General features: G+C 49.5%; 1 protein-coding gene across 1 annotated transcript; it reads left to right on the forward strand.

Annotated features, from left to right (window-relative positions):
• The first annotated feature begins 22,412 nt into the window (after positions 1 to 22,412).
• FAM163A (family with sequence similarity 163 member A) lies at positions 22,413 to 23,721 on the forward strand. The gene is made up of 2 exons (XM_008696919.2): positions 22,413 to 22,505; positions 23,066 to 23,721. Exons 1-2 carry the CDS (start codon positions 22,413 to 22,415, stop codon positions 23,471 to 23,473), a joined length of 501 nt encoding a protein of 166 aa, XP_008695141.2. The 3' UTR covers positions 23,474 to 23,721.
• Positions 23,722 to 23,923: the final 202 nt, after the last annotated feature.

Raw genomic sequence — 23,923 nt, forward strand, 5'->3', positions numbered from 1 at the left:
TTTGGGTGAAAAGAGCCTGGTCCCTCAAGGGGACACCAGGATCGGTCCTGTCAGCTTCATTTGCGGCAACCACAGTCAGTATTTCTCAAGGTAGCAGGAGGCCATTGTGGGCCAGGATGTACCTAGGACATCAGCTATCCTTGCTGTCACACTCATGGCCACCTCTGCTTCTGCTCAGCCCAGTGGCAGCACTGTAACTGCTGATCCATCCCATCAGCTCAGGGCCTTTTCCTTGTTGTGATCTGTGAGAGAATAAAAGGAGGGAAGACACCTGGTTCCCACCATGAAAGGTTTAGAACCTTGGTCAGTGGTTCTCACACTTCATGGTAAAATAAAATACTTGAAATGGGGATGACTGTCCTGGTTTATGACAACAATTCCAACATAATTATTAACAGTGCCCTCTTTTATTAAAAAAAGTCACAGTTTGGGCAATTAATTGTATAATTATCTTACTTAAAATTCATATTACCACTCCCCATCCACAGAGTCTGGTTTACTGGGTTTAGGGGTTCTTAGGAATCGAGATTTTAAACTAGCATACTGAGCATTTCTGTTGCAGGGGGTGGATAGGCATGCTTTAAGAAGTTCTAATGGTGAGGTAAAAAATCATTAATAATAATTCTAATTTTAAAAAATAGGAACTACAAAAACAGCAGAAGGCAATTAACAATATGTCAATAAAAACATACCTATCAGTAATTACTTTAAATGTAAATTCTCTAATCAAAAGACATAGAGAGGCTGAATATATTTTAAAAAACAAGACCCATCTATATGCTACCTATAAAAGACTTCGTTTAGATTAAAGTAAGGACACACACAATGAAACTGAAGGGATGGAAAATGATATTGCATGTTCCTGGAAGCCAAAAGAAAGTTGGAGTAGCTATATTTATATCAAACAAACTGGACTTTGAAACAAAGACTATAATAAGAGACAAAGAAGGGCATGACATAATGATAAAGGGTCAATCCAGCAAGAGGATTTGCAAATGTTTATGCATCCAACATAGGAGCACCTAAATGTATAAAGCAAATATTAACAGATCTAAAGAGAGAAATGGGCAGCAATATAATAGTAGGGGACTTTAATATCCCACTTACATCAATGGATAGGTCATCCAGACAGAAAATCAATAAGGAAACACTGGCCTTAAATGATACATTAAAGTAGGTGGACCTAGTACATAAATACAGAACATTCCATCTAAAAGCAATAGAATACACATTTTTCTCTAAGATCATACATTAGGCCAAAAAAGAAGTCTTAATAAATTTAGGATTGAAATATCAAGCATCTTTTCCAATCATGATGGTATGAAATGAGAAATAAATTACACAGGGGTGCCTGGGTGGCACAGCGGTTAAGCGTCTGCCTTCGGCTCAGGGCGTGATCCCGGCGTTATGGGATTGAGCCCCGCACCAGGCTCCTCCGCTATGAACCTGCTTCTTCCTCTCCCACTCCCCCTGCTTGTGTTCCCTCTCTCGCTGGCTGTCTCCATCTCTATCGAATAAATAAATAAAATCTTTAAAAAATAAATAAATAAATAAATTACACAAATAAAGTGGAAAATTCACAAACATTTAGAGATTAAACAACATGCTACTGAACAACCAACAGGTCAAAATAGAAATCAAAGAGAAATAAAAAATACCTTGATACAAATGAAAATTGAAGTGTAACATATCAAATCTTTGGGATGCAGCAAAAGCGGTTGTAAGGGAAAAGTAAATAGTGATAGATGCCTACCTCAAGAAACAAGAAAAGTGTCAAACAACCTAAATTTATACCTCAAGAAACTAGAAAAAGAAGAATAAATGAAGCCCAAAGTTAGGAGAAGGAATAAAGATTACAGCAGAAATCAATGAAATAGAGACTAAAAAGAAAATAGAAAAGATCAATGAAACTATAGCTGATTCTTTGAGAAAAATAAATGAAACTGACAAGCGTTTAGCCAAATTCACCAAGAAAAAGGGGGACTCAAAAAAAAAAATCAGAAATGAAAGAGATATTACAACTGATACCACAGAAATACAAAGGATCATAAGAGACTACTACGAACAATGATATACCAACAAATTGGACAGCCAACAAGAAATGAATAAATTCCTAGAAACCTACAATCTCCTAAGACTGAATCATGATGGAATTGAAAATCTGAACAGACTGATTACTAGTAAGGAGATTGAATCAGTAATCAAAATTTCCCCCCAAAACCAAAAGTCTAGGGCCAGATAAGTTCACCTGTAAATTCTACCAAACATTCAAAGAAGATTTAAGACCAATTCCTTTCAAACTTCCAAAAAATAGAAGAGGAGAGAGCTCTTCCCCACTCATTTTATGGGACAGATTACCCTGATACTAAAACTAGACAAGGATGCCATAAGAAAAAAATTATAGGCTGATAGCCCTGATGAACATAGTTGTAAAAATTGCCAACAAAATATTAGCAACCCAAGTTCAATAAAACATTAAAAGGATCATATACCATGATCAGGTGGGATTTATTCCAGGGATGCAAGGATGGTTCAACAATTTTCTGCCTGTCAGTCAATTTGATACATCTATTAACAAAAGAAAGGATAAAAATCATAGGATCATCTCAATAAATGCAGAAAAAGCATTTGACAAAATTCAGTATCCATTTGTGATAAAAACCATCAATAATGCAGGAATAAAGGGAACATACCTCAACATAATAAAGACCATATACGAAAAACACACACCTGTCATACTCAACTGTGAAAAGTTGAAGAAGGCTTTTTTTTTTTTTTTTTTGAAGACCAGGAATAAGACAAGGAGGCCCACTCTTGCCACTTTGATCCAACATCATATTGTGGAATACCCACACTGGGTATCATCAAGCCTTTCCCATTTTAGCCAGTCAGATGGGCAAATAATGCTACTTCATTATTGTTTCAACTTACATTTCCTGATTACTAGGAAGATGAACAATAAGTTAATTGACTTTTGGGTTTGGGGGCTGTCCATCCCTCCTGATCACTGGGTTACTGATTTTTTATCTAACTTTAGTGTCCGTTCTGGGAGTTTCGTGTGGTGAAATTCCTTCTTCAGAGAGCCTTAAACTGGAGCTTTATCCCACAGGCAAATGCCCAGGTCATCAGCTCAGGCAGTAGGGGGAGAGGCTGGCTCAGCTGGTTTGTCTGAAGGCCCAAGTTTGAGGCCTAAGGCCATCTTCTTTCCTAAGGTCCAATGTCTCTGATACTGGGATTATGCCAGAGATCTGGTAGGAAAACCACTTGGTTTGGATGTCCTCTTTGCCATCTGTTAGGAGGTCTTGGGTTGTTGGGGTTCACCATCAATCTGCTCCCATCAGCTTACTCTCATCCAGAAATTCCTAATTGGAGGCACACTGTCCTGGTTTCCCAGTGCTGCTGTTAAGGTTATTTTTTCATATGTCTTCTACTATTTCAATGAGATCTTGGGAGGTAGGAAAGATAAATACTGACTTTTGCTCAGCTGCTTAGAATTAGAAGCCTTTGTTATGTACATTTCTAAAATAAATATTGCCACGTATTTGCCCATGGAGTTTTACAGATTTTCATCCAGCAATATAGAGTATGAAAGCCCAATGAAATCAGCACTAGGTATTATAATTTCCTCTGATTTAGTAGAAGGAAGAAATATGTCTCACTTTGCACTTCTTTGACTAGTAGTGAAATTGGATATTTCTACATATGGTTATTATACTTCAACCTTTGTAAACTGTCCATTTCTGGCTTTGGTCATTTACCTATTTGATCTTAATATATTCCCTTATCATCAAAATATGTTCTCATTTTTACTATGGTTACTTTCCCAATTTATTATTTACTTTTTCATCAATTTTTTTCTGAGTTCTTTCATACATAAGTTTGAGTTTTGAATGTAGTTAGGTTTTTCTTCTTTGCCTATAACTTGGATGACCCACTTCATGAGTTTGGGGTACAAGTGAGTTCATAACTCTTATTTCTCTAATTGCTCAAACCTCAAATGTTCTTATTGGCTGAAAGTTCCATATCTCCTTCTTGAGACCTCTCTTCCCTTCTTCCCCCAAGCCTTAAGGGTCTTATTCAACCCAGAGGAGGCTACTCCTGTTTCTAGGTACAAGATCAAGAAAGAAACTAGAAATTCTGGTGAGTCTACTTTCATTGATTGATGCTACATGATGTACTACTGAATGCTAGTTCTGCGTTGTCCAATGTCCATTGGACATCTTTGTCCATTGCTGTGGCAAAGTCCTCCCTGCAGCTGTGGTCCCTGAACAGGCCAGGATCCCAAGTTAAGAATCTCTTGTTTCCCATCCAGCCATTGTCCCCCAAAGCCGCATACTGTACTAAGGCAGCTGGATAAGGATGGGCTTCTGGCCTGAGCCAGGTGACATGTCAGGACGAGCAATCTCCCCACAAGTGTTTAGGTTTTGTGTTAAGCCTGAATCCTTCAGAGATACCCTGTTCCCCATCCCCCCATCCCCATCCCTGCTGTTCTTAACTTCCAGCAGACCCCTATCAGGGCCACTGCACAGGATTCCCTAACTTCAAATCTTGGGGAGAAGGAGATAAAGTCTTGGTTTCTGCCCTCTCAGAAGAATCTTGGGATCCTTATGCAAATTGATACCCTAAATTTTCAGCTCTGGCCTCAAGAAGAGAGGTACAGTTTTCATCAAGCTGCAAAGGTTTGGATTACTTCTCCTGGAGGTCAGTGGATGCCTACTCATATGGTCGGGTTGCAAAAAACAGAAGTCACTCTACTTATTTTTTAAAATGATTTTCCTTTTTCTAGTTGTCTTTAGTTTTGTTTATTTCATTTCAGCTATTTCAAGAGAGGTGTATTTAATACAGGGGATTAGGTGTTTACAAATCAATTGGAAGATCTAAGGGGCAGGATCTAGGCTGAGTCCTTATGGGTGACTCCTGGGACGATAGCACCATGTCAGGAAGCTGAGCGATCATGGAGCTGAGATGGTAGCTGTTGGCCATAGTGCACATGGCCTTAGCTGTAATCCAGAGATCAGGAGGCTGCCACCACAACTGTCGGCTTCCAAGCCACGCAGATCCTGCTGGATCCACCTCTGCAAAAAAAATAGACGCACTAGCCCTGCCTCCCAAGAGACACTGAGACCTCTGATAACCCTGCTCCAGAAAACTCCATGTCTCATAACCCCGCTTGCCTGCAGAGCAGAGAAAAGCAGCTTCTGCCTCACCTCCACTGCCCAAATATCATGCAAGTGCATCTGACTGGCCACACTTACGTCACGTCCAGAACCCTAGATACAAGGGAGTCTGGAAGATGTCACTTTTAGCCTTCCAGACTTGGCCTTGCAATAAGATGGGCAAGAAGGAGGATGGAATAGATGTTGTGCTCCACCTACCACACCAGTCATTTGTATTCATGTGACAGAAAGAGGCTACTCAAGTGATTCCCCCACTAGGAAAGAAAATCTGCGAAGTGACTGTCCCTCTCTATGGACAGAGAAGCATTGGGCAAAATTTTCAGTCTCACATAACCCAGCAATACCTTACACATCTAAACTTAACATCCCTCCTCTAACGTCTTTAAAATGTTCGATTAGAATGGATGATTCCTGGGTGAAATAGTAAATGTGCATGGCTTGGGGGAAGTATTGCAAGAGGAAAGAAGGGTCTATGACCGTAGCTGAGGCCCGGTCCCCACCTGCTGTGGACTGACTATCAAGCCAAGGGGCAAAGTCAACCCAGAGAGTCAGCGCCAATTAGTTCAAACCCAGAGCACCCTGTTCAGATCCTTGGCTTCATATCTTCTGGTGGATGTAAACAAATTGGAGCTCATTCTGAAGATGGAGACAAGGATGGTGAAAAACTGGCAGCCATGCCACTTGGGGAAAAGTTGAAGGAAATGAGAACATTTAGCCTGAAGAAAAAAGAAAACTAGGGGGAGATATTCTTTCATTCATTCAGTCAGTGAGTGTGTACTGAGTTCTCTTTGTTCCAGGCACTCTGTGAAGCAGGTACAGAGATAAAAACATCATTCCNGCACCTGGGCTGGCAGTTTAGCAAAGGAGGCAGATTTCCTGGCAATTAAAAACAATGATAAATTATGAATTATAAATCATGCCTGTGATACAAAGGAGGTTTCCATAAGGTAGAGAATAAGAAGTGCTTACGTCTGCCTAGAGGAGTCAAGGACAGGGTTCTCGAGCTGATTCCTAAAGGGGTGATAGAAATTTGGAGAAGGTGGCCTAGGAAGATGGAACGCTATGTATAAGGATGGAGAGATTGGAGAGTGAATGGCTTACCCAGGAAACGGCATACATTTTCAGTATTAGTAGAGAAAAAGTGCAGAGCTAATGCCAAGAAATAAGGGTGGACTAGAAGTTAGGGTCTGCACTCCTCCTTCCTCCTGGGCATGTAGCCGCTTTATGTCTCCCGGCTCCCGTGTGGTTGGGCACAGCCTGTCAATGGCACGTGAGTAGGAGTGACGTGCCCCCCTTCCCATCTGGCCCACCAAACTCTTCCTGCAGTGATCACCCACTCTTCCTCTGTCTGGATGGCTACAGGCAGAGTCACTACATGGGAGGACCCTGAGTCCCTACATTACCACGTGGAAGGCCCAGGTCCCAGATTTGGAGATTTCTCTGTCCCAGCAGCTAGCAGAGCATGAAGGGCCTTGTACGCCATGCTGTCTTGATATGTTGAGAAAGCTGTCTTTTGAAGAGAGATAAATCTATCATAAATGACCAGCTTGAACAAGTGACAGTTATAGACAGGCAACTTTCAGCTCATCTTCTTTTATCTGTTACCCAAATGTTGTCCTTCTCCCTCTCCCCTCTTCCCCCCCACCCCACCACCACACCTCCTCCAGAAAATTTAAGAAAATATGGAAGTTGGTCACATCCAGTCACAAAGCAGCCGCTAGTATCAGCATTGCCTCATGGGATGCTCCTTCTCTTCCTCTCCCCGCCATTCTCAGCTGCTCCACTTTGGTGGCTCTTCCTCCTGGGACTCTGGGGTCTCTGGCCTTCTCATGTTGTGCTGCCTCTGCTACATTAGCTTGCATGCAACAGTGGGGTGGAGAACGAAGGCACCCTCGCCATTCATGGCTCATCCCTCCAATGCCACTCCCCACCCCACCCCACCCCCCGCCCCCAAAGCTCAAGAGTAACAGATTTGATAGGCAGGTTGGGAATAATTAGAGGGGAGGCTTCTGCAGGGAGGAGGAAATTTAAATGGATAGTGAATCTGGCCACTCCAATACTGTAATCTAAAAGGACAGACAGCAAGTTATTTCTCCCTTCTTCCTCCTCTGTCTCTCTTTCTCAGAGGGGACCATTCTTCAGTCCGTGATTCACAGGGTGTGATCGCTCCTTAGGGTCTGTCCCCCTGTCCCTCCCTGGCAATGCAAGGACACAGTATGCCAGCAGTTTATTTCACAGAATCTGAGCTGGTTGGTGTCGAATGCCATTGGGCACTTGGGGCAGAGCAGTCCCAGTTGGGCTATAGCACTCCATGTCTGTCTGGCTCTCTCTCTGTCTCTCTCAGGCAACGCCATGTGTAGAGATGCCTCCTGCAGTTCTCCAGAGGGTTACTCTTGGTTCAGACGTGTGCATGCACACACACACTCATACCACATACTTCCAAGGTCAAATCGTTCTCAGAGACAGTTCAGTCTAAATTCAAATTAGGAAAGAAAAATATTTTCCTAAACGTAGCATCACCCATAAAAATTCCCCTTGTCTACAATATTCCCCTGTCCACAGTAGAGAACTTGTTTTACAATATGCCCCAGAGCAGCTCTGATTTGGGGCTGGGTGTCCTCCCCAGGCGGCTCTCTGTAAGGGGAGGGAGGCAGCAGCCCCTATCCCCACCCACGGCCCCTCGCCCTCTTAAGGGGACTGTGTCCCACATCCTCCCCATCGTGCTGGCCTGGATAGCGGAGTTCGAAAGGGGAATGGACCAGCTCTTCCTGCTATTGGTAAGAAACAGTGAGGGTACAGGCTTCAGGAGCTTTTCCCTTTTGCTCGTTAACAGATGATGCCGTTCAGTGCTCCTCTGGAGAAAAAGCCCTAGAACAGAGCCCCCATTTCTTTTCTCATCATAGTCCCGCCATGACAGTCTTCCCTACCTTGACTTCCTGTTCTGAGGCCTTGAGCCATCATGTAAGAAGCTGTAGCCCAAGAGCCAGCAGCAAAGGAGCTAGTGGCCTTGGAAAAGTCTGTAGTCATGTGCCGTCTAGCAGAGCTCTGCTGAGGTTAAAGCAGACCCTTAAGCCAGAGCTCCAGGGGAGGCCTTGAGGGTGCAGGTTACATGGGTGTGTTCAATGTGGGAAGATTGATCAGGATGCTTATTTATGACTTGTGCACTTTCTGTATGTTGCATTTCAATAAAAAGTTAAAATATAGTCTTACCAGCTATTAAAATGTATTATGAGGCAACTTAATAAAGACAGTGGGCTTATTAATAATTGTAGGTAAATAGGTAAGTAGAGCTGAATAGCAGATTCACACATAGATCTGTTTATAAATAAATCTGAAATTAATATGTATGTAATGTGTGTGTAAAGATGGTAATTTAGTTCTAAGAAAATTAGGCTCAAATGGCAGAATTGATTCTCTGTCTAAAAAAAAATACTGAAACTGAAACCTTTAGAGTATAAAACCAGACCCATGCTGGATGAAGAATTACATTTAAAAAATGAAAAATCCCTGACATAAACTAGTGTGCAAGAAAACTTCCTAAGCAAAGTAGGGAAGAAAAAGTGATAAAAGATTTAGCTCCCCCCAAATTTTAAACTTTTGCATGGAAAGGGAGTCCACCGTAGGACAAATATTTATAGTATTTATGACACCGTAAGTATTAGTATGCCTAATTGGTAATTTTCACAGAAGTTGATTTTAAAAAGCACAAAATAACAAGCAGGGAAATGTATGAAATTAAGAAGTGATCATTCACATAGGAGGAGGTCTTTCTAAAATGTCCCCTTTGGGGGTTAAAACAAATCAGAGACCCGGATGTGCGCTGTTGCCTCAGCCACTCGTCTGGTCTGTCAGTGGGGATGGTCAGCTCTTCCCAGAGGGGTTACCTGCTGGGAACATTTTGAGAAGCTGTTTATCATTCATGTTTCCTCCCAAATCCCTGACTTCCTTGTGTCTTTTTATTTTCTCCCCTCCGTTTGGCTTATTTTTGCTTGTGGAAATGAAGTCCTGTCTTGACCATGCCTAGCTGATTTAAATTTAATGATTCTTCCTTCCTCTATCTGTAGGCCCCAAAACAGGAGTCTCCCTCCCCTCCCTCCCTGCCTCCCTTCCCCCCTTTCTTCCTTCTTTTCTATTTTTATTTTTATTCTTAGAGCTGCTGTCTTAGTTAGCCATCCTGTTCCTCTTTTATGGTCTTTCTATACATCATCTCACCTGGTGGTCCTTAACCTCTCTGAAGCCACAGAGCTCTCTGATTTCTGAGGAAAGCTCCATACTCCCTCTCCAGAAGCAAGCACGTACACATATGCACACACATACGCACACACGCGCGCGCACACACACACACACACACAGGCTTAACATTTTGGAAGTTCATAAATGCTTTTTTTTTTTTTTAAGATTTTATTTATTTGACAGAGAGAGACACAGTGAGAGAGGGAACACAAGCAGGGGGAGTGGGAGAGGAAGAAGCAAGCTTCCTGCTGAGCAGGGAGCCCGACTGGGACTCAATCCCAGGACCCTGGGATCATGACCTGAGCCGAAGGCAGACACTTAATGACTGAGCCACTAGGCGCCCCTCATAAATGCTTTTCGACTTTACCAAAAGAGGCACTGATTTAACTAAATTGCTACTGGTTATTTTTGTTTAGACAAGTCGTCTTCCTTTATGATTATAACCTACAAAAGAAAAGAAAAAGTTACCCCATAGTCTCAGTCCCTTCCAGGCGTCTCATCCCAGGAAATTCAAATCCAATATGCAAAAAAAAAAAAAAATTGGAAAGCAATTTAAATCTTGATTGCACATTTTGGGAAGATCCCAACAGGAGAAACTATCTTCGTAACATATAAAAAACTTTAACATATCCTCTTTCCCCATCTCCATCTCTCCCAGCATCTCACGCACATGGCGGCCACCTTGAGCCTCCTCTTCCCTCCGTCCTTCCAGAATGCTTTTCAAATGCCTATCATGCTGGCTCTTGGATTTTCTCCTCCACTCCTCTCAGTGTCCAAGTGTATTCAGATCGGTACTCTGACCTTTCTAGCTCTCGTAAATTCAAACAGCATGGGACCTCCCGGCCTTTCTTTTACCCCAAATCTGCCCACTCTACGAGATGAGCTGGTAGACACAGTTTAGCAGAAAGCAGAGGAGGACAGAGTCTATAAACGTTCTACCTTAACATGTTTTCCTATTACACAAAAGAAGTATAAAGTTGCTCTTCCTAATCTTCCTAACCTGTTTTCTAGCTGACCTGGATTACCCTGTTCTGGAGGCTTCCCTGATGGGAAAACTGGGCATGTGCAGTCCCCAGCCCACCCCACCCCTGCCTCAGCCCTTGGGTGCCAGTGCATGAAATGGGGCTCCTGTCCTTAATCTCTGCTTCTGGGGGAAGAGTTAGAGGCTGCAGTGTCGAATCTATAAAAGCCTCCCCGCCCCCATCTACAAGGTGCCGAGGGATAAAGATTCAGCGGAAAGAACCATCACAAGACCACCACTCCCAGAGATTGGCAATCAGACAGAAATACGATCCACTGAGATACAGATGCTGTTCCCTTAGATTTACTCCCTCTACAATATTGACTCTAATAGTTAAGCATGTCCATTTCTAGAAGAGTTTAACTTGGCCCTTCACAAAGACACCCAAAGAATTAGTGGCGAAGTACCAGACCCAGAATGTGGAGCAGGAACCATATATACTGTGGTGTGCCGTGGACTTGAGGATGGGACATGTCTGGATGGGGTGCGGGGAGCTCCAGTGTGTGTGGCCGAGGGGATGGCTTTGTTCTGATCCAGTCGCGTGCCTTTCTTGCAGAGCCTGCTGCCCCTCTCACCAATCCTGCGGTGTCTGGGCTGGGCTTGCCCTTGGGGTTCTGCCCGGAGCCCTTGCTGAAGCCCGTGGTTTTGGCTACCGTGGCTCCCATGGAATGCCGCACCCCCAGCCCACCGGCAAAGGCCTGTCGCTGCCCTCACCTGATGACCTGCACCTGGACTTCTGAGAGTCCTCCTCGGGCCTCTCTTGCCCATTTTAGAATGTTTTCTCTGAAATGATTAAAGCTTCTGAATACGTTCTGCTGCCTTTGTTAAGGTCCCTAAACCCAGAAGCTGCCTTGTTTTTCCAGTCCCGATGTCCCACCCTCTTCCTGCCTTCAGTCTGGCCCCGCCAGACTCGACTGGTGTAGAAAGAGGCCTGGTCCTCTGGACCAGAGGGCAGGAGAGGCCACCCACTCTGTAATGCTCCCAAGCCTCCCCGTGTGACATGAGTCAACAGTTTCCCCATCTCTGTTCCACTTGCTTATGTCCTGTGAGATTTATCTCGGATTTGGTCTAAGTTTCTCTTGGTATAATCTTATCCCTACTCCGACTCCTGGCTCCCTGGGAAAGCCTGGAGCAAGCCTCCCACATCCTGTTGCCCCGCTTTGACACCTCGGTCTGTGACCAGCCGTGTATAGGCTAGGCCCCTCCGGCTGCCATGCCGTCCCGATCACCATCCGGCCTTGAAAACCAAGCTCCCCCTCCCTTGCATGGCCTGTGTTCCGATGCGCCTTCTTCCAGCCCGCTGACATCTTGCTAGAGAGGAGAAACAAACCCCACAGACGCTCTGCCTTTCCTAACAAGCCTGCTTAGCTGTCATCGGGCCAGAGGCCTGCTGCCTGGGGACCTCAGAACATCTTCCAAACACCAGTATACATGGAGACAAATCCGAGCCGTGGTACAGAACAGCGCATTGCACGGAACAGAAAAGCCAGTTCCTCCCCACGACACAGGCCATGGTGCCGCCTTCCCTCCTGCAAATGGTCAAGCTGGGAGAGAGCATGGAATGCGGGGGGCAGAAGAGCTGGGGGGGCTCAGGGATGGGTCACTGTGCGTGTTCCCGCAAGAACCACCGTTCGTGGAAGAATGGTGCAGGCAGGGCGTTCCCGCTCTCCCCGAGTTACCTGTGTGGATGGCTTTCCTGAACTTCATGTTTTCTGGAAAAGAAATCAAAACCAGCCATGCCTGGGGATCAAACAAGATGAAACAGGAACATTCTGTAAGCGGTAAAGAACATTGTTTTGAAAGGCAGCAAGGGAAACAAAGCCAAGTCCAGGGTAAGCTACACTCTTGACGAGTGTCCTGAGCTCTGCTCCAGTCTCTCCGAAGCAGGGAGGGCAGACCCATGGTCAGGGACCCTGATTCAAGAGCTGCAGAGACAAGGGTCACTGTACAAAAGAGCCTCGGCCCATCGAAAATGACACAAAATCAAGTCCCACTGTGTCTATAGACTAGAGCACAGTTGGGGTTTGCAGGAGGCGAGCTCAGGGAAGGCTGTGAGCTGGGACAGGTGGGACCCCTTCTGCCCCACTGCTCTCCCAGGACCAGCGCAGTTTTCACTGAGGGACCATGCAGAGGGGTCCATCTTTGTGCCTCCTGAGACAGGGGAGAGGTGGGCTCAGCCTCACCTCTGAGACACGCATCAAGGTTGAAGGGCACCGTTGGGTCAGCCTTGGGCTGAGAGGAGCAGGGCCCCCCATCTTTGCTATTTATCTGTGGCAGACATTTACTGGTAGCCCCAAATGCTGAACGAGCAGCTTGGCCTGCTCCAGGGAGTTTATAGGCTCTGATAAGGACTGCAGTATGACTGCAGGCCTTCCGTCTGAGGGTCCAGGAACCATGTCCATTACTGCTTATCACTCCCCCACTCCCTGTGAGCTTCGTGAGGGGGCTCAGCCTCATCATCTTTGTGTTCCTGATGGGGGGGCTCAATGCCAGGCTCTGTGCTCAGTAACTAGTAGGTAAAGAAGAAGCGAGGGGAATGACATAGGTTTTCCATGCGTATCATGTTGAGACACAAAGATCCCAGTGGGAACAGTAGTCAAGGTCATGATCAGGAATCTTAGGGACACACTGTATCTGAGAGGGAGGTCAGGGCCAGAAAGGAAGAGGAATGACAAACTATTTTCGTATGAGTTATCTGAGGCATAACTCCTACTGGAGCTGGGGTCATGTGTTCTAAGGATGTAGATAGGACCTGCTCAAATCCCCATCTGCTGAATTAGTCCTTATTGTGTCATGTGCATTCCACCGATGTGCACCCAGGTCTGAGCTCAGCCCCTTTATCTGATTGCCACAAATGAGAAAAAGATCATTCACATTTGGGAGTTACCAACAATTTGAGAGGACAACACAAGAACCATAGAGACCTCCCAGATCTTAAAAGCCGTTTACACTAACTAACCACTGGGATTTTTGACTGGCCAAGAGACTCAACAGAGCCCCCCAGCCTCAGCCAATTTCTCTGGATCCCCTTTCTTCCTCATCCCACCCTCTCTGGTCCACCTGCTACCACATACCTCAATGTACTCTTCTCATTCTGTTGTGTCGAGTGGTCCAGCTCTTACCAGATCTACTCCAAAACTTGGCATGGTCAACTCATCAAGGGACAAGTGAGAATGAAGAGCCATCTCGTCTGTTGGTGGCACAGAGGACCGCAGGGACCCTGAGTCCTTGGAACAACACCCACTCGCCTTAGAAGACAACATAATTTAAAACAACATCCCCCTTTCCATCATCCTTACCATGTAAGGAGAGGTGTGTCGTTTACATTCATTTTGCAGGTTAACCTCAAGGAGGTCATTAATTGTCCAAAGTCACCCAAGGGAATGTAGAAGATAGAACTTAAGGCCAAATTTTGGTACTCCCAGCCTAATGCTCCTCCCACTATCCATAGCAAGTGAGCCCAGAATGCAAGTGCTGTGTTGGGACAGCATGCTGCATACAAAGCAACTTCCCCATTAAAGCTGGTTGGTCCTATGTCTAGAACGTGCAGAACACCAGGCAGCTAGAGTGGAGCTTTATGAAAACATAGGGTTCCAAGTCTGTGCCCTCAGATGGTCTGTAATCTAGTGAAGGAGGCAGAGGACACCCAAAGGACAGCAGAATAGGAACAAATACAGTTACCTGGGGACAGAGAGGAAGGCTCAGCTAAAATGTGCGGCATTAAGTTCATCATGGAAGGCTTCCTGAAGGTGGTAACAGCCCCTTACTTTCTTTTCTCTTTGTTCAGGTTGGACCTCAGATGCAGAAGGTGAAGTTAATCATACTCAGCAGATCGTAGCACATTATCGCTTATCATGGGTCAGTGCCAGGTCCCTCTCTTGCTTTATGTAAGCTTTTCTCTGCTTCTCCCTGTCCCATTCTCCTCCTTCCACAGGCAGCCATTCTAACATTTAATGTGACCCATTTTTTAGTATGTGTTCTTGGAAATGTGAATCGTTGATCTGTATGCCCAAGCATGAGCCAACTTTCTGATTTTTGCTGGTCCTACGAACGTAAAGAGCGAGCCTACTGTGGTGTAAGTTTGTATTCGTCAGATTAGCTGTGAGTTTGGGCGTCCTTCTCTTTCCTGGTAGCCTCATTGCCCCTTATGACATGAGTTTCCCTTCTTTCCCTTGACGATTTGCAAGGATTCCTTGTATGTCCCGAAGAGACCTCTTCTCAACCAGGCATGTGTCTCTGCTGCTGTAGTTGCCCACGGGGGACAAAGGAACCCATCTGGCCATCATTCTTCACCCCGTCCTCCTGGGAATACAGGCTTGGTGAGGGCCACAAGCACAATCGACGTCAAAGGATCCCCTTCTTCCCCTCCCCTGTGCCGACCTGGCCTCAGAATTGCAGCCTAGGAAGACTGGTAACAGACAAGAAAACCTGTTCCATGTCTCCCCGGCTGCTAACCTGCTGTGTCAGTTTCATGAGTTAATAAATGATTGGCGAAGCCTTAATTGCCTCGGAAGAAACTGAGATCAGGGGTGCTTAGGCCCCACTCAATTAACTTGTGCTCCTCAGGGGGCTGAGTGGGGAGCAGGGGGCAGCCGGTCGTTAATTACACATTCTGCTGCCAGCTGTGGCTGCTTTGCCGGCCAGCGTCGCCCAGGCAGTGAGCAGGTGACAACGCCTCTGTGAGCTGAGGTCACGGAGGGCAGGGGCCCGTCTCGGACAGCACCGAGCCCTGGCCTTGGGGTGAGTGGGACACTCACTTGCCAATACATCCCGTCTCTATGGCCTTTCATTCCCCCCGCACCAGCCTCTCCTGGAAGAATGCCCTTTAAGATTCCCCATCACTGACCTCTTCGTGGGCCCCACCCCCCTAGGTTGCCATGTACCTGTGGTTCTCCTGCACTCCCCTCTTCCTCCTCCCTTCTGGCCCATTTGCCCCAAGGACACAGAATCCAGAGCCAGTGTTCTGGGCAGCAGATGATGCCACCGTCTCTGCAAGGTCACCTGCCTTCCCTGCTGCCTGCAGCCTGAAAGCCTCCCAAAGACTTTCATTCCCACGTCATTTCCTAAAAGGGGCCAGATGGTGAGACTCGAACCTGTTAAAAACGCAGATTCCCGGGGCGCCTGGGTGGCTCAGTCGTTACGTGGCTGCCTTCGGCTCAGGTCATGATCTCAGTGTTCTGGGATCGAGCCCTGCATCGGGCTCCCTGCTCAGTGGAGTGCCTGCTTCTCCCTCTCTCACTCCCCCTCTTGTGTTCCCTCTCTCGCTGCCTCTCTCTGTCAAATAAGTAAAATATTAAAAAACAACAACAACAAAAACAACGCAGATTCCTGGGCCCCTCCCCTGGAGATGCTGCGTTGCTCGGGCTAGAGTCTCCGTCTTTTCACATCTGACTTGGGTGATTGTTACTGCCAAGATAATTTGGAAGACCCTGCTTCAGGGGACACCTTAGCTCCTGGTGAAGTAAGTGCGGGAGAGACCGCAGCCTCCTGGCAGGGCCAGGCCTGTGGCCGGGAGGCCTCACCCCCAGTGCCTCTGCTGCTCTATCTTGCTGTGTGTGCATAAGCCAGTCACGGGCCTCTCTGAACTTGGTTTCTTCATCTAGAAAATAGACACTGGGCCAGATCTCTTAGAGTCCTTCCATTTCCACGGATCACTTTTCTCTTAAGTAATTGGTAGGTTAAACAAGCATAAGGCATGATTTGTGCTCAACAAATAACTTTGACTTTTTTTTTTTCCTTTGCACGTCTCTTTAGTTTAGAATGTATTCAGTGGAAGAAATAAATCTTCCCCTGCTCCTAGATAAAAACTTGGGCCAGTCCCATTTCTTGCCACCCACTCTGAGGCGATAGTCTGTGGTACCTCTCAGCTATAGCTGCAGTCTCGACTTAGAAGTTGGAATCACTGAATAGTTGACAACGTCATTCTTCTCCTTTGTGCCGGTTTGGGCTGCAAGTGGCGGGAGCGGTGGGCCGTGTCCCCGTGCTGTCCATACCTGCCCAACTCCTCCCTTCCTCCCACCACCGACCGCCAAGAGCTGCTGTTTTACGAGCTGCCAGATTGAAATGGGGAAATCTTACTGGTTAGAGAGCAGAGGAAGCTTCAAAGGTCTCTTGGTTTTGTGGGTGTTTTTTTGGTGAGCTCTTTCGAGGTTCCCCGCTGGGCCTGTCTCTCCTGCAGCTCCTCACCCCAGGCAAGCACATCGTCCTTGTCCCCAGCAGCTCTTGTAACTCCTTGCTCCACCCCTGGCTGTCTGGATGTCCCGCCAGCCTAGTGAACTAAGCTCTTCTCATGCCTCTGGGAGGCCCTCCTGGACGGGACCCAGGACAGCCAGACAGCCAGCCCGCCAGCCTGGCGGCCCTCCTGCCTCGGGGGCTGCAGTAAGGGATTCGGGCTCCACAGCAACTTGCCAGGGAAATCTTCTGCACCAAATCTGCACCAAATCTGTGACCCATCTGTATTTTATAACGTGGGAGAAAGGTTCTTGGATCCTGAAACAGACTTTTTGACATTCCTGTGTATATTTCCCTGCACATGGCTGGGGAAGAGGGACCTGTCCCAAACTCACGTGAGTCTTCTGGTTTCTATCTATTGGCATCTCAATCAAAACTTAGATAAGAAGAGTCCCCTCGGACATCCAGCTGTCTATGACCTCCACTTTAACGAGAGTAAGAACATCTTTGAGAAAAGGAAGCCCGAGTGCCCAGAACATCCCCGGCTGATCCCAGGCATTAAGGCGTAGATCTAGAGGGGAGGTGACGGCAGGGATGGGCTGACTCTGCAGGCGAACTCCTGCCTCCTCGGCTTCTCCAGAGTTCTGCTCCTGAGACCTGCTGAATTCCGATGAATACCTGGCCTTGAGACATTATGTGCCCTTTGACCTCCAGCTTCTGGCTGCCTCAGAGAGCCCAGAGGTGGTCAGCCTGCCCCTGTGGAAGGTGGCTCTGTGGATCCAGTTACCAGTTGGGTTCCCTCCCGGTACAAAGACACCCAGTGGGGCCTTCCCCCCTCAGGACAAAGAGCAGAGCTACGCCTCACCAGAGAGCGTCCTTCCTCTCCCTACTCTCCTACTCCCAGTATAAGGCCCAGTCTCTCCTTAAATCATGTTGAGTGGATATTTAAAGAGTTTTCATTTGAAGGGACCCCCAGGAATTAGCCTACAGTGCATTCCTAAATGTCCTGGTAGGATCCTGCCTCCCCCTCCTCCATCAGCACAGCAGCGTGAAAGTGCTCATCTGACCGTCTCGTTGACCGGCATGTTGTCCTGAGGAAGTTGGGATTTTGGACTAAGGGGCACTGAGAATATGGACAGGCCCAGGGAAGGATGGGGAGGGAATGGGAAAGAGGTACGTGCAGCCATAGAGAAAAGGATCAGCCATGCAGGCAACAAGGACACATTTGCCAGGGGACAGGCCAGAATTCTCCAGGGGAGTGTGAAAGAGGTGACTGGACTCCCTTCCCCCGCTGAGCCTCGCTTCCCAGAATAGGCAGAGGTTCTTCTAACGTGTTGGGCCGTGGGTTGCAGACAGTGGCACTGAGGGAGGGAAACAAGGACAGGATGGGATGTGTGGCCTTACAGGTCTGTCCTTAGGTCCCTAGGCTGGGGCCTCCCAGACTGAGGCAGCCACGGAAGTCAATGAACAATGCCCTCCCCCCCCCGCTTTGGGGGACATCCACTCATAGTCTTGGGGTCTGTCCATCCTCTGGGCCTCCCCCTCCAGCTCTCACTGATCTTCCCCTCTCTTCTCTGGCAGGAACTGATGCCCTTGGCCATGACGCACCCCCAACCTCTGTCTTCTCAGACACAGCCAGCGTGACCGAGCCATTGCTGTCCCAGCTGTTTCCTGTAAGTGTGAGCTGCAGGCTGACTCTTTCCCGCCAGGGGAAGGTGTCTGGGCCCTGGGTGGGGAGGGGTGTTGGTGGGGAGTGAGGTCCAGAAAGTTCTGATCACAGAGGGCAGGCCCCAGGAGGCTTCACTTGGCAATAGGTTTGTCCTCCTTGGCTGCCCTTGGTCCCTGACTTGGCCACCATGGAACCCATCTGTGGGGGAACCTCTTGCTCCCGTCCCATGGAAGCTCATCAGAAGGCAGCTGGGTATGATGGGAACTCCACAGCGCTGGCCCTTGGGTCCTGACTCAGACACTTGCTGTTGTATGACTTGAGGCAAATCATTTAAGGGTCCGACTTCCTCTCCTGCGTGTGGGGTTTTTGTGTGGTTCAGAGGTGTATCCGTAACCTTTTGTTGCATGACAAACTCCCACAAACTTAGCAGCTTGACACAACACACACTGACCAGCTCACCGTTTCTGTGGGTCAGGAGTCCAGCCATGGCCAGCTGGGTCCACCCTTTCAGGGTCTGTCATCAGGCTGCCTCCAAGGTGTCTTGGGGCTACAATTTCATCCGAAGCTCGACTGGGGAAGGACCCACTTCCACTCTCACTTCTGTGATTGTCCAGCTCCATTTAGGTCATTGGACTGAGGGCCAGAGGCCACCCCCTGTCCCTGGCCACATGGGCCTCCCAACGCGGCAACTTGCTGCATCCAAACCAGCAAGGGACAGAGTTGGCCAGCAAGAAGGTGGTCAGAATGCTATATAGTCTATTCACAGAGGTGACAACCCGTCATCTTTGCTGTGTTCTGTTGGTTAGAAGTAAGTCACAGATGGCATCCACCCTCGAGGGAAAGGAGCACACGAGACGTGACTACCAAGAGGCAGGGCTCATCTGGGGCCGTCTTAGAGTGTGCGCGTCCTAGGAGGGGATGTAAATGGAAGCATGTTGTAGACTGTAGAGTGCTGTTTAGATTCAGGCAGCTATTGTGATCGTTTGCATCTAGTCACAAAGAGAAAATGAGCCCCCTGCGATAACAGGAGGCCTTGGATATAGGAATTGAGATGCTGGATTATACCAGGAGTATGGGGTCCCTATGGGAAGTGGCTGGGACCCGGGCGTTCCCCGCATGCCCTTTATGTGTGCCTTCTGTCTGTAAGGCCAGATTGGAGCCGACATCTAAAATGTCTGGGCCGTCCTTTTCCCCTCAACTGTGTTTGAAGGATCTTTTAGAGTTCCCAAGGGGCTCTTGCATACGAGAATCGCGCTTTTCCCTCACGATCGTACTTGTAAGCTGAGTTTTTTGTTAAGCTTTCCTTTACAAGTGAGAAAGGAGGTCAGTCTCCAAGACAGGGTGGCTGCTAAATGGCACAGCTGGGCCTCAGCTGGGCCTTCAGATGTGCGCCTCTGCCGTGCCCCCCATTTCCAGGCCACTTCTGTGGAACTGCCGCATGGTACCCAAAGAGGGGAGGCCAGGCATGGAGGTCAGAAGGAGGGAGGGCTCCGTTCTTATATAGCTTCCTCATTCCCTGTGTCCTAAAACAGGCTAACGTCTCAGGGGGCGAGGCCAAGACTGGCAGGTAGAGTGAGTCACTGCTGTCGTCCCCTTCAGGTCACTCCACAGGCCTCTCTGTCCCTCACACGGTCCTCTGTGGTGACCGTGCAGGGCAAGCAGGGGAGAGAGGAGGCGTGTTGTAATGAGGGCACATACATTCTCCCAAGGCTGAGGTTCATCTCCCCCCCCTTCCCACAAATGCCCAGCGAATCCCTTAAGCATGGCCCACCAAGCATCTGGGCAAAGTCCGACTAATTGGACTTGAACAGCGATGCTCAGATCTGCAAGATGGGATGGGAGCAGAGCGATGCGACTTGCTGCCTCCTGGTGGTAGGTCAGGGTCATTACTGTCAGGTCGGGGAAGGAAGTACTGACCGCCAAGCTTACCAAACAAAGGTCCGTCAAGCACCCGCGTGCGGCTGGCGCTGTGTACAATGGGGCTGGGGCTGGAAGCCGTACAGGACACAGCTCCTGATCCCAAAGGACTTCTCACGTACCGGAGGAGTCAAGATGTTCCCACGTAAAAGCGGACAAGCATCCTACCAAGAGAGGGTTTGGAAAGTGACCCTGGAAAGGCTTTGCAGTGGGAATCCAGAGAGAGAGCACCACGATGGGGGAGCCGGGGGGGTCTCTCAGAGCTCTGGAGGGTGGGCAACATCTAAACAGGTGGGGAAAGCCGGCTCATGCACTCTGCTACCAGCAGCCCTTCAGGAACTCCTGTGGCCTCCGAGACAGGTGAATGCCAATCCTTGCCTGGCTCACAGCCTCTCCCACTTGGTGCCTACCCTCCCCGGTCTTTCCAGATTCTGTACATTTCCCGGAGTGCTCGTGGTCTCTCACACACCGGGGCTGTTCATCCTGCCCGCTCCCCTTGTCTACTGGACAAGCTCCCACTCAGCTTCCAGGACCCCACTCAAGCATTACCTCTTCCAGGGAACCTTCCCCAAGCAGTTAGTCCCTCCCTCCTCTGTGTCCCCACAGCCCCTGCTCTGTATGTCTTAGGCCACATCATAAGGTACGTTAGGTGTCTTTTCATCACCAAGCTCTGAAGAACTGGGCCTGCCTGGTGGAGAGAGGATTCACGTAGGGAGACAGTGGGAGGTGAGGAGGGAAGATAAATTGGTGGTGAGCATGCAGCCCGTGGGGCAGGGCGAAGCATGCCGGGGTGCGCAATGATGGCGAGGGGCAGGTGGTATCTGGCTGAAGAACGAGGTGCCCCTTCCGCCAGGCGGTGCAGCAGGGCCCACAGCTTCGTGAGGGGACTGCAGCTTACATTCCACCCCACTGGCCCTTTGAGGAACGACAGCCTGCTCTGGAGGAAGCACTAATGGGGGGGTGCCCATTTGGAAAGAGGGTGGTGACTTAGGCTGTCACACCAGATGCCAGGCTTTGACATCCCAGAGGGACACCCGTGACACGAGGGAAATGTCCGTCAGGCAGCAGAGGGAGGCGCAGCTGGAGGCTGACGTGGGAAGTGTGGGCTTGTCGGTGACAGAGCTCCCAGTGAAGAGGGCAGGGTGGCGTCGGGAGGGGGGGCTTAGGGACTAATCTAACCCTTGGGGCCTTTTTCAGGGGTAGCACTCATCTTCCAATAGCTCTGTCCCTTTTATTGTCTTGCAGGTCACTGTTCCCTTTACTGAACGTAAGTGCTCTTGGTCATTCTTCCCTCAAGATGCCAAGGCTCCTCCCACCCTCCGGCTCCATTGGCACCACCATCCTTCATCCCATGTTCCTCGGGGGCTGGGAAGTCGCCATACAGTGCCCGAGAGGGAGCCTCCCCGAGGCCAGAGCTTTACCCCCATTAGTAGGACCATACTCTAGCCTCGCCACCCCCTCCCAGGAGCCAGAATGCTGCCTGTTGCCCACTGCCTCTGGGCTCCCCTTGCCCTTGTCTTGCACAAGAATTGGAAAGAGAACAGAGATGCCCCCAAAAGGAGGGTAGTTTCTTTGGAGATTCAGACCCTGTCCCCTCCACCTGAGTCAAGGGCTCGGGGGCCATTGCTGTTCGTGCCCTGGAAGACAGCGATTAAGAGCATGGCCTTTGGGGTGAGCCAGGCTGGGTGGAATCAGCCAAACCGGTCGAAGGCGCAGTTCATCATGTGTGAAACAGGGATGATTACTAACGATCCCAAAAGTTATTTTGGGGATTACCTGAGACAAGCAGGGAGACCTTAGGGCAGTGCCACAGACTGAGCCCCCAGGAAAGGAAGCTGTTGTCTTTGTGTCTTGGATGGAGCCAAGGGGTGAGGGTGGGGGGGCTGAGCAGGATGTGAGGAGAAGGAAAATTCAAGAAGGGCACAGCAAGAACCTTCGAAACTGAGCGGAAGCCGAGAGCAGAATTACACACTCTGATAGCGCTCCGCTTTCCCTTCTCCCTCCCTCTGCTGTGCCCCCCCACAACCCCCGGGGTTAGGCTGGCCCAGGCCACAGCTTCTCTGTCTTCAGGAAGCCCACGGCCTTCCTATTCCAGCTGTCCTCACGTCCTCCCTGCCTCCAACTGTGTAGAAAGTTCCAGGAGGCCTCCCTGCCCCACGCCCGGTGTGGCTGCCCCTCACCTCTCCGCACACGTCCTTGCAGAGTTTGATGGGGCATCGGGCGGATGACAGCGGGAACAGTTGTGATCACCGGCGGAATCCTAGCTACGGTCATCCTCCTCTGCATCATCGCCGTCCTGTGCTACTGCAGGCTCCAGGTCTGTCCCCAGAGGCCACCGGCAAACCCCGTCCCCGTTCTAGGGGCAGAAACCGGGGGCCCGTTGAGGGTGACAAAGCTCAAAGCCATGAAGCGTAGGGGCTGGGAATTGGGGGTGGCCAGGAGGGAGCCATGCGTCTCTCACACTCTGTACACTTTGGGGTCCCCCGAGGAGGCTGTGCTGGGACGATATCGGGGCATTGTGTTGTGTCTCCAGCACAGCTGAGATTTCGGAGTCCTGGGAAGGGCACCCCTCTGGGCAGACTATAAGAGAGCTGCTCCCAGAGGCCACACCCCTGTCCTCAACATGACACGTAGGTCCCGCTCTCTCCACCACAGCCTGGGGTTAATGGCTAGGACGTAGGGGGAAGGAGGAGGGAAGGTACTGGTCCGGCAAGGCTGGGAACATATACTGGTGGAACGTCGGTGTCTGGTGTTGAGTTTAGTCCCAACATCGGAAAGCTGTCTGCGCAGGGCGCTCGGGGAACAGGGGCACGGGTGCCTTGTACACCCGGAGGGGAGCAGCCAGCCCTCGGGCAACCCTCCCCACTCTCCCCTCAGTATTATTGCTGCAAGAAGAGCAGAGCCGAAGATGCAGACGACGAGGAGGAGGAGCACGACCTGCCCCCACATCCCCGAGGCCCCACCTGCAATGCCTGCAGCTCCCAAGCCCCGGATGGCCAAGGCGGCCTGGCGCCTCTCACCAGCGAGCCCTGCGGCCAGCCGTGGGGGGCTGCGGCCGGCCACTGCACCACCTGCTCCCCGTACAGCTCCCCCTTTTACATACGGACGGCTGACATGGTACCCAATGGGGGCGGAGGCGAGAGGCTCTCGTTCGCTCCTACATACTACAAGGAAGGGGGACCCCCATCCCTCAAGTTGGCAGTGCCCCAGAGTTACCCGGTGACGTGGCCAGGCTCTGGGCGCGAGGCCTTCACCAATCCAAGGGCTATTAGTACAGATGTGTAACCCCATTCACCCCTGACCCCTCCACATACCGATGCTGCTGTCCCGGCAGGAACAATGGGGGCAGCAGGGGACCCCTCCAACAGCCCACAAGGACAAGCTCAGTGGGTTTTTGCCTTTTTTGTTTTTGGTTTTTTTTGGCTTTTCTTGCCCCACAGTGGAATTCAAGCTGCCGAGTGCATTGAGAACCAGGGCAGGGGCCGGCAGGAGGAGTGGGCAGCCGTGCCTGTGTCTGTGCTGGGACGTTCACCCACCAGCTCCAGCCCCGCCGCAGCCCCTCTTACTTCCCTCGCTCCCCCAGCTTTGCCGGACTGTGAGAGGAGGAGTAGCAGGGAAAGTTAAGCCAAGGCTCGGGGGCACCCAGACTCCTGAGGGATGGAAGAAGAAAGGGGACCTATGGCGTGGGGAGAGGTGAGAAGTAAGGCCCTGCAGCATCTGAGAAGGGAGAGGAAG

This window comes from Ursus maritimus, unplaced genomic scaffold, assembly GCF_017311325.1.
Source record: "Ursus maritimus isolate PB19 unplaced genomic scaffold, ASM1731132v1 scaffold_2, whole genome shotgun sequence".
Taxonomy (NCBI): domain Eukaryota; kingdom Metazoa; phylum Chordata; class Mammalia; order Carnivora; family Ursidae; genus Ursus; species Ursus maritimus.